Source organism: Camarhynchus parvulus, chromosome 10 (assembly GCF_901933205.1).
Source record: "Camarhynchus parvulus chromosome 10, STF_HiC, whole genome shotgun sequence".
In the NCBI taxonomy this organism is placed as follows: domain Eukaryota; kingdom Metazoa; phylum Chordata; class Aves; order Passeriformes; family Thraupidae; genus Camarhynchus; species Camarhynchus parvulus.
In genome coordinates this window covers 1,292,950-1,304,063 of record NC_044580.1, presented here as the reverse complement: position 1 = coordinate 1,304,063, position 11,114 = coordinate 1,292,950, and the positions used below count along the sequence as shown (strand labels likewise).

At 41.8% G+C, this 11,114-nt stretch overlaps 1 protein-coding gene across 5 annotated transcripts in view; it reads right to left on the bottom strand.

Annotated features, from left to right (window-relative positions):
- Positions 1-11,114, bottom strand: part of TLN2 (talin 2) — a 142,050-nt gene that overhangs the window by 61,328 nt on the left and 69,608 nt on the right. For all 5 annotated transcript variants that reach the window (XM_030955643.1, XM_030955642.1, XM_030955646.1 and 2 more), the window contains 9 exons: positions 10,195-10,299; positions 9,279-9,434; positions 8,283-8,384; positions 5,390-5,466; positions 3,616-3,796; positions 1,961-2,074; positions 1,187-1,295; positions 297-505; positions 67-165 (listed from right to left, as the gene is read on the bottom strand). In XM_030955643.1, coding sequence (XP_030811503.1) covers positions 67-165; positions 297-505; positions 1,187-1,295; positions 1,961-2,074; positions 3,616-3,796; positions 5,390-5,466; positions 8,283-8,384; positions 9,279-9,434; positions 10,195-10,299 — 1,152 coding nt within the window. The remainder of the gene's footprint in view (positions 1-66; positions 166-296; positions 506-1,186; positions 1,296-1,960; positions 2,075-3,615; positions 3,797-5,389; positions 5,467-8,282; positions 8,385-9,278; positions 9,435-10,194; positions 10,300-11,114) is intronic.

Sequence of the window (11,114 nt, the reverse complement as noted above, 5' to 3'; positions counted from 1 at the left end):
TTATGCAGGGACCTCCTCATTACAAAAGTGCACAGTTCTGACAGTGACAAACAATCCCCTCATTACCTGGAACCTTTCATCTGTCTCATTCTCCCCAATTTGTCTCAGCAGCTCCCCACTGGCCTGTCCAATGCTCCCAGCTGCAGTCAGAACTGTCTGGCGAGGCTGGGAAGAGGTAACAGTGAAATGCATTAATTCACAGAAACTGCATTTTATATTTCCTCAAGGAACTTGTGCATTAGTGTGCAGGCAATATGGCCAAAAAGGGGGAACCTGAGAAGTTTTTCTTTGCTCACCTCTCCTGATGTAGGTTGCACAGCCTTCAGCAGGTCTGAGACAGCACTGGCCAAGGTTCTAGCAGCTTTCAGGAGGTCTTCTCCACTTCCAACTTCATCATCCATGAGAGCAGCGAGCAGTTTCACACCTTTGGACATCTCAGTGAGGTTGGAGGAGATGGTTGTAATTGCACATCCCACAGCAGTGTAATCAGTGTCAACTGGGTCCCCTGCAGAGCAAATGTTTTTCCATGATCAGAATGCTTTAGTGGCTAAAAGGGAAAAGCAGCAGCTACAACAAACAAGCTACACTCTGGAGAGAGATAAAAGAGACATTTCAAGACAGCCAAGCAATGTCTATTAAGTAACGTGCCACTTAAAAAAACATTAGATTGCTCTAAACTTTCTCATTTCTACACTTCTTCTGCAATAATCTATCCTCTAATAGAATGTTTCTTCATTCAATGCAATTTGCTGGGAAGTCCACAGTTTCAGCATCCTTCAATACTAGAATAACCTAAGGCAATACAGTCTTGTCTACTTTAAGCCACTCACAGCTCTCTCAACCTGTAATTTGCTGAAGAAAAACCCACTGTCAATAAAAACAGAATCTCTCCTTAACAACTGCCAGATCAATGATGCTTTCTTCTAGCAACCTTGCAAACACTCTGCTCTGTGGGATAAGCCAGCTACATTTTGTCTTCATTGACTGTTACACCTTTAGAGAAACTGAAGACAGAAAAAACTGTGCTGGGAGGGACACCAAGTTTGTTCCACACATCAGTGCACTTAGCTACTGACATGTTTTAAAGAAAATTTTCGGCAGCTGCCCCATAGTCAGTTCATGTTTCTTGACTTAGATTGACAAATAGTGAGGAGACAGCAAGGAAATCCTTCCCATTGAAATTTACCTGCTGTAAGGTTAACAACAGATGCAGTTCCTGCAGTGATTGCATCAACCTGAGAGTGTATTTCATGTTTTGATTCATCAACCTTGTTCTGAACCCATACTCGTGATGCCTGAAGAACAATAATGAAAAGAAGAATTAAGGACTGCAGTGAGGTTCTGTAAGGTAAGATACCAGGTACATATCCCATTCCTTTGTGAATGTTTAAAAGTGAAACAGAAGACAAGCAGCAGGCCCTTAAGTGAAATATGAATGCATTTTCTTCTGCTGATTCATTCATTACAGATTTGCTCTCACATTTCAACAGCTGCCCTTTTAAGGTAAATGCCATAACAAAGGCTAAACACTCTTGACTGACAGTCCCCCATAAGCAATGACCCTCTGGGGCTCTGTCCTCCTGCCCTAACCTGGATCATGAACAACAGAATCATGTTTTGTTCTCTTTTCCCATGTTTCTGAGAGGCAGTAAGTCCCACCATTAATACTGCCCACAGTTTGTGTTTAACTGCACATACGCCCACAAAACAAGAGCACTCCAGGCAGGATTATGAAGTCTGCTACATCTGGTGTCAGGAGACTGATTCTCTAATCAGTTCCCTGGTGTCCTGGTGGACCAGTGAGGTGGACCACTGTTCATGAATTCTTTGAACAGAACACAACATTTTCACCCCATATTAAAAGCTTTAGCAGTATCACTTTAGATCTGGGGACAATGACTAAACTGCTCTGTGAACAACCCAAAAGCCCAAAGGCCATTGCTGTGTGCCCAGAACTCACCATGTCCTGCCCCAGGGGTGGCAGGTTGTCCACCTCGCTGAGGTCGGCCTGTGCCTGCTGCACGGCGTGCATGCTGCTGTTGATGGTCCCCATCAGGGCCTGCTGGGCTGAGGTCTGCAAGGCAGAGCAAGGCAATGGCTGGGCTGTGCTCCACAGGGCACTCCAGGCACAGGCCACACGTGCATGAAGGGACCCTGAGTGACAGCAGTCCAGCACCCACCCCAGGCCATTTCAGAGAGCTGCCTTTTCCTGGCACAGTGCAGAAAGCAAAGCCCTCACACTCTTCTCCCAGTCCTGATCCTGCTCATGCCATTTTACACTCTGCTACTTTCACACACACATAAAGTGCTCACCTTTCTCAGCTCAATGGCCAACAGACCCACACAAACCCACTGAGCTGTCTTACTGACCTGCATTTGAACAACATGAAAAATCAATTTGCTTCTAGGAGATCATTACTGATTTCCTGGGACAGCCTCCCAGCGCAATCAAGGATGATTCCAAAACTAGATTGTCATCAACATGCATAAGCTAACAGAAAACGGAAGGGGTTTAGGCAGAGCAGGATGCTGTCTGTACTGGGTGTCTGTGGCAGAAGTTTTGGCTGCACACACAGCTGGATCCAGACAGCTCCAACAGACCCAGCACAGGACACAGCTGAGTGCAGCAGCCAAACTGATGGCACCTCTGGGAAATCATTGGTGACAAAGGGGAAAACATTGGTGAGAAAGGGCAGTGAGGGAACAAGGAGCTCAAGAAACAGCCTTGCAAATGCCAGTGCCTGACAGGGGTGTGGAGGGCACGCTCAAGACAGCAGAGCCTGTGGGAGAGAGCCAAGTGCAGCAGGTATTTAAACCTTTTTTCCCTTTGAATACTTGTTTTAACTACTTAAAAGTAAAGAAAAGGCTGGAAGAGCCTGCTTTAAAGAAAATAAATCAAGAAGTGACACCCTAAATATTTAAGGGATACTCATAACTTATGTTTGGTAGAAGAGTCAGGACAATACAGCCAGGACTCTGGGTCTCAGAAATGGGTATAACATTCTGTTTCTGACTACTTGCTGCACAGACAGGTTTCACACACAAAAAATCTGGCTTTATGGTCTCACTGCACAGAAAGATTTGACATTCCTTTTCAAGAGTGTGGCCAGCCCTACAGTTCTGTGTTTCCCTATATTCAGTTACTCTCCCATCAAAACCATAACCTGACCTACCTGCACCAAACCCTTTCCCCTGCCCACACCACACATCTGATGGCTCTGGCTGCAGAAATAAGCCAGCTCTGCTCATAACACTGTGTACAACCAAACTGACAGGTGTCAAATCCACTGGAAACCATGGAACTAGCAGACACAAGCAACCAAAACCTTGTAAATCACACATGAAGATGAAAAAAATACTACAACTTTTCAGCTCTGCTTCATTATCCCCTTCTCTGCCTCAGCATTTTACTGAATTACAGCCTGAGTGCCTTTGCTCAAGAGTCAAGTTGATGGTGCCATTGCTGGTTGTCCTAATCAACAATTTTGTGACAAATATCTGCTCTTCAATCCTTGAATGAAGCTAGGAGCCTGCTGAACTGCCTGGGGACAGTAGTTCCTCCTACTGAAATACTCTGTAGAAAACCATTCATTCCCAGCAATCAGTGTTTCTCACAAGAGGGGGCATGTGTCCTCTGTGCATCTGGCCCGTTGTCACTTGCTGCTGAGGGGAGGGCATGATGCCCACGTTGAAGGTCTCGGGGCCGCTGGAGCCCGAGCGCATCACGGCCGGCAGCGCCACCGAGCCGTGCTCCACCTTGCCCGTCCTGTTGAACTGCTGCTGCAGGATGGTGGGTCTGCAAAACAGCAACACACAGGCAGTCAGCTCCTGCAAACTCAGCTCTCCTTCCTCTAGGGTTTCAATTGCATTTCACAATGCTTGGAGAAGCTGGAGAACTTGGTTTTTCTTTCTAGCCATTTTTTAACATACTGGAAAAAAGATAACGTGGGGCTTCTGGCAGATAGTTATTAACAGCACTAATGAGCAGGCACCCAGGAAAGATGGCAATGTGCAGTTTTGTTAAACATGAAACAATGGCTTTACCCCCGTTAGACACAGAGCAGACAGAACCAGAACAAGGTTTATGGCATAACAACTACTTTGTTTCAGTTGTATCACAGGGTGATCAATACAAAATAGAAGCATGAACCTTGTGGAGATCTTTTGCAAGTACTCCCTAGAACTGGGATAAAAACTTAATTCTTCCCCCTTTATACAAATAAGCACACACAGTACTTGCAAATAATCTGGCAATCCCCCAGATACTGGACTGGAGAATAATAAATAAAGTTACTGCCATCCTGAACTGCCTTGCCAGATATACTGCTCATATTTAAACATGATTCAACCTTTAATAGCTAGCAGTGTTGACAGAAATTCAGGCTGTAACAACAACACTCTGCTCAGGGGAAAAAAAAAGTGATTTCAACTGTGAAAAAAATCTTGTATCTATCTACTACAAGTTTTGGGCTTCTCTGCACAGCACTTAACTAACAGTATATTCTGCAAGTGATTTGGAAAGGGCCATGTCAAAATAAAGCACATCTGAACATGTGTGATCCATCAAAAGATGAAATTTCCCATAAGGCCACATGAAATACTAACAAATCTATCTCCTATAAACTGTAGGCTTAACAATAAATCAAATGGACTTTTCACATACACACTGCTGACACTGCCACCCTCAAGATCTCCAAGAAAAGACTTGAGTGCCTCATTACAGCTTATAATGTCACAAATCTGGTTTTATGGTCGCACTGCACAGAAAGATTTGACATTCTTTTTCAAGAGTGTGGCCAGCTCCACAGTTCTGTGTTTTGCTTTATTCAGTTACTCTCCTATCAAAACCATAACCTGACCTACCTGTACCAAACCCTTTCCCCTACTCACACCACACATCTGATGGCTCTGGCTGCAGAAATAAGCCAGCTCTGCTCATAACACTGTGTACAACCAAACTGACAGGTGTCAAATCCACTGGAAACCATGGAACTAGCAGACACAAGCAACCAAAACCTTGTAAATCACACACGAAGATGAAAAAAAAATACTACAAAACTTTTCAGCTATGCTTCATTATCCCCCTCTCTGCCTCAGCATTTTACTGAATTACAGCCTGAGTGCCTTTGCTCAAGAGTCAAGTTAGCTCAAGTTGGTGCTATTGCTGGTTGTCCTAATCAAGAATTTTGTGACAAATATCTGCTCTTCAATCCTTGAATGAAGCTAGGAGCCTGCTGAACTGCCTGGGGACAGTAGTTCCTCCTACTGAAATACTCTGTAGAAAACCATTCATTCCCAGTAATAACTGTAATGTTTCATTTGAAAAAGCTGCCACTGCTAATGTGGCACTCTTAAAACCAGACCATTTCCTCCTGTTGCATGCACTCACTTCTTAGGTGAAACAGATTCTTCCAACATGGTTGATTCCTCATCACCTTCAAGCCCAAATCTATCTTTACTTTGTTTCTGGAGGGGAAAAATAAAAGATAAGTTAAACAATGAATGTTGTTTCTTGCTTTCTCTCCACCATTTATCACAAACATAAACAAAAGACCAGCAGAGCCTTGTCTGGTGCTGGACACCACACTGTTGGGCAGTGAGTGACAACACAAGCTCCCCCAGAGAAGAGGAACTCTTCAGCACTTAACAGCCCAGGCTCTAAACCCTGGCAGATGAAGGATGCAAAGGAAAAAACCTGCTGGTGCCTTTTTGAACAAAGGTAGAAGGAAAGTGCTGAAGTGTTACTGTATGGTGCTACTTACTGATGCCTTAAGATTTTAGCCTTTATATTTTTGAAATCTTGTACTGCAATATGCATAATTCTAAACTCCATATAGATGTGTTAGTTAACTTGTTAAAGTGTTAGTTACCTGTCTTCTCATTTTGCTCAGACCAAACAATCCCTCTAGGCCTGAGATCCAAGGACACCCTTACAGCCCCAGGCCCCAAAAAGTGTGAACAAAAGTGAAGGGGAAGGGGGTGGGGAGCAAACTGGGGGAATGTAACCTCATCACCTGAAGCTGTAATTGCAGGATTAACGCCTGACATGTAAATGGATCAAACTTATATCTGTCTGAAAAACTCGTGACCACCGTTCATTTCTGGGAGGCTCTGTCTGCCCTTAATAAACCTGAAAGCACTTAATTAAATAAATCTACTTTTATTCTTTATCTTTGTCTGGCCTCTCTTTCTAGATAAGCCCAAAAAAGGCATCACTACCAGTAGGAAATACATACCCACAAGTAAAGACAATAAATTGAATAGTGTCTCCAAGTCATTTTATCATAGTCTTTAAAAGTTCAGGACTTTAAAGTTGACTTTAAAGACTAAAATTTAACTAAAATTTCAGGAGAGTCTGACTTCAGGCTGAAGATTGAGGCAGGGGTTTTTTGGTGCTAAGAGAGATTTGTAAATATATGTAAGGCCACTAAGTCTAGAAACAACAGGAAACTACAAATCATAGAAATGGTGCCTTATAGAGAGAGCCTACTTCTACCTGTTGCCTAGTGCAGGTAGAACAGGAACTGTCTCCTTTCCCTCTTGCTACACAATTTGTAGTCTCAGTCCATATAGAGGAATATAAATAGAGAAGTATCCACTGTGCCCTGCCATCCAAGTGGAACTCCTCATGCACATCCACATGAACACACAACTTTGGAGAAAGAAGCTCTTACTACTCGAGATTGATTTTATGCATGAACTGAAACTCCCTATGTCTGTGCTTTACTTGTCATGATTGTGCTTTACTTCTGTAATAATATGAAGTAAAAAAGGAAATCTACTGTTTTTAATTTAGATATATGCTACTCAAGTTCTGGGCTCTCTGTCAGCTGATTAATGACCTATCACTAAAATTGCAGGACATGAGGGGTTGGGTGGAGTGGGGGGGAACACTGTGCTAGTAACACTTGAGCAGAAAATAATGTACTATCATTGCACACTGGAGAAAATGAGTTGGACCAGCCCAAAACACAGCAAGAATTAACAATATGCAACTGAAAGCAACAAACCCCACGTTGATGCATCCATCCCAGACATTACTGGGCTCAACAACTACAACCTGCAGCTTCTCATAGGAATCAGGGATGTCTATGATTGAACCTGTTCCTAATTAATTAGTTTCAAACTGCCTGTGTCAGCAGATGGTAGAGGAAAAAAAATCAAAGAACTGGGAGTAGAAATTTGCACATGTGTATTCTATCAAGACAGAAGGCTGCTTTCATTTGGCACTAGACAGTAAAGCTACTTTTGAATCAAGTTTCAAACCATCTACAGAAACCTGAACTTTATTTGATGTTTATTAAACCTGAGCCTGATAGTCTCAGAGAAAAAGCATGTGATGAATTCTGTGTGATGAATTCTGGCAATCCTCCTCAACCTCTTATTACATAACCCTTAATGTTACATCCTACACTGCTCACACTAACAAAGGCAATAAATTCTTCTGGGCTTCTTAACTTCTTAACTAAAATCTATTACAGTAAAGAATGATGTAGTTGGAATGTCAATGAAGTAAAATTTTGACAAGACTGAATCAGAGCTGTTTGGAACACCACACTTTTCTATGTAACATGATTAGAATGGGACCATTCAGCTCCATGTTTGTTGGCAAATTTGCCATTTTTTGCTGTTGCACTTGCTTGCTTGGGAATATTTTGAAGACTGGAAATTTCTATCAGCCCTTCCTCTCTCCTGCCAGGCACATTCTACAAAAACAAGTTTCAAGGCAGTCTGACCTCTTCACAAACACTGATTTTTATCTCCCTCTGAACAACTCAAGTAGAATTCTTTGCTTTGCTAATCACAGTGTTTTTAAAGCAATGCACTGTTGGGGCTTTTTGGTTTGTTTCTCTGGCCAAAAAACTTCCTCAGCTTTGCAACATTATATACAAGAGCACCTAAACAACTATTGTGTAGTCCTGGCTGCAGTTTTAAATACTGCTTCTAGGGCAATTTCTTCCCACCTGATTAATCACTTTGGACACAGCTTAAAGAGCCACAGCTGAAGCTTTGGACTCTTCCCTGGATAAACACTCGCAGCCACCAGGTCACCTTCCAGACAGAAAAACAAAGCCCAGGAGTGCTGTATGAGCCTGACACATGCTAGAGATGTAAGGAATAGCCTTGATTTTTCCAGAAGCAGTGCCTCACTTGCAGGTAAAAATATAACATCAAAACACAAGATACAACACTGACTCCGTGAGAGGAAAAACTGCAGTTTGCACATATCTGAATTTTTGCATTGTTTTTTTTTGCTACATGCCAAGATGTTGATACTGTACCTTCTTTAGGATGATATCAATGTAACCTGCAATCAACTGAGAGATCTGTTCTCCTTCAGTGGTCTGTACTGAGTAATAGCTTTCCTGATATTCACCAAAATCCTGAAGAAAAAGGGGAAAAAATCCCAAAACTCATTTGAAAGTGTGAAGTAAGTAAATGAAGAAACAGCACCAAATATGAGTAAGAAAATTCAAATTCTGAAATTGTATAGACATTTTATTATATCCAACAGTAAGTTAAACTTCTCCAAGATTCTAAACCAGTCTGTATGCAAGATTGAGGGAAGAGAGAAGAACACTTTTTATTTCAGTTTACTCACAGATGTTTCATAAATTGAAATACCCAAGAGATACTTCATCTAACTTTATCAGATTCAGTCACTTGAGTATGAAGAAAAGTTTTTTTTAGAATTTAATCCTAGAGTATAATCATCCATGCAACTGGAAATTAGAGGTACATGAATTCAGTGAATGCAATTTTCTAGCTTCTGCCTCTTGCTCCATCACTTCAAACAACCTTTTCATACACAAAATGTATGTTGCAGTGGTCTCCTATTGACCAAATAATTAGCAAAATATCACATTCATGAAGCTTCTCTAAATTCATAATTATCAAATACATGAATGAGCCAGCTGACTTTGTTTATGTTCACATCTTGCAAGTCACAGAGTACATTATGAATGACAAGCATCATAACCACGTACACAAGGGTGAATAATAATGCTTTCTTAACTGGTTCATCAGTTAGGCACAAACCAGATTTAAACAGTGGTTTGTTGAAAGATTTAAACAGTACTTCTGAGGAACCGGCCTGTCCAGAAGCACCAAACTCCAGACTGAACCTGGACTACAGCATGTGCCAATTTACTGCCTGAGGACTCAGTGACTCCATCAGGCTAGAGAATTAGAGATGGAACCAGTCACAGTACAGAAAGTATTCTAAGCCTCCCTGCCACATAAATCCCTTGTCCTCTGCATACACACAGCAAGATTACCAGAGTGAAGCTTTTAGGTGAGGCAGCCCAGCGTTTCACAGTTGTCAGGGGCCACTCCTGCAACACCTCCTTGGTCTTCTCATCCACACGCATCACGGAGTCCTTGGTGACCCCCAGCAAACGAGGAACCAGCTTGTTTTTGCCTTTCATTTTTTCCTATAACAAGGTGTGGAAGATTGTTTTCCTTACAAATGCAGCTTTCCACAGGACAAAGGAAAAGCAAGATAGAATATACTGCAAAGGGAAGCAACTGGCATGCAGACAGTGACAATTTATAAGTCAAGGCTGAGTTTGTTTACAGACAATGATTTTCAAGCAATGCACTAATTAAGAAGCTGTGGTCTTTAGTGCACCTTTACTATTCAGTTCAAAAGACAACCCTACTGGTGAAATTTCTCCTGATGGGTGGGAAGAGTGATGAGCAGGACTCCATGATATCACAAGGCTAATTAATTAATTATACCATATTATTCTATACTATATTACACTACATCTAAACTGAAACTGAACAAGAACCCAACTAAACAAAATCTTGTGATTGTCTCCTGACCAACCACCAGGACACAGCTTGCAGTGATTGGTCAAGAAAACAAAACACTCACACCAGAACCCAATTACCAAATCCCTTCAGGTAAACAATCTTCCATAATGCATTCCACTTGTGCACAAACACAGCAGCAGCAAATGAGATAAGAACTGTTTTGATCATTCTCTTCTCTGCTTCTCCAGGAAAAAAGCTGAGAGAGAGAATTGTCCCTCTGTGTTCCGAGAATGTGAATCCCACACAAGCCCTGTTCTCACTCCTCCAGGAAACTGGAATATCTCAGTGGTTGAGGTAGCAAACCTTAGCTTAGAGAGGGACCTGAGATAATCCATAACCAAGGGCCCAGGATGGTCCCAGCAAGAGCTGTGTTACCTTAACAAGGAAAAAGGAGACCCCGTAGGTGCGCAGGGACCGCGCCAGCTTCACGTACTTCACTTTGGCCTCTATTTCTGTCATCTCACCACAGTTCTTGTGCTCCTGCAAGAGAATTCAGTATCAATTAGGCAGAACCAAAGCTTTCTAGAAATAAACAGGAAAAGGGTACAGCTTTTATCTATTTCATGATGCTTAGTTCACAATCATCACAATTAGAATATTTGAAAAAAAATACTGGGTAGAAATGCTAGCAAAACTATCACATAATGCCTCACATGAGAGAAAATAACTAACCTTGGCAAACAGAACACTCCTCTTTGACCATCAACCGTTCAATCTGTGCCTCAGACCATGCACATTAAACCCCTTCTGACACAGTTTAACATTCTAGGTATTCCTGCTGCTTGACATCATTAGGTTTCATACAATTAATGCCTCTTCACTCAGCTTTTAAACATCATTTAAGTGTACCTGCACCCTTTTTTTTCCTCCCAGAAATAGATTCTTTATTTCTGCTTTCTACCCAAAACTTCTGACTCATGACAGCCTCACACTTTGTACTTGAGACAATTTCTCATGTCTTGCAGGCACTTCCAATGGGCCTTTTTTGCCAGTTGGAGCATTATCTAAATTTTTTTTCCATCAGGAAAATATCAGGAAAATATCTCTACAGCTGAGGAACAAAAAATTATTTTTCTGAATAGTGTGGCCTGAAATACTTAACTAAGTGTGTCTTGTAACTCAGTCTCCATTTATTATTTAAACAATTTGGTCATTAGTAGATTGATGACTATGTGTGAGTAATGACACGTACCCATCTTATGTATTTAAATTTATTAAATTTAAGTAGCATCTGCTCTCCTATCCAGACCACTGTGCTGAAATCCACATCCCAATGTCTCCCTATTCAAATCCTG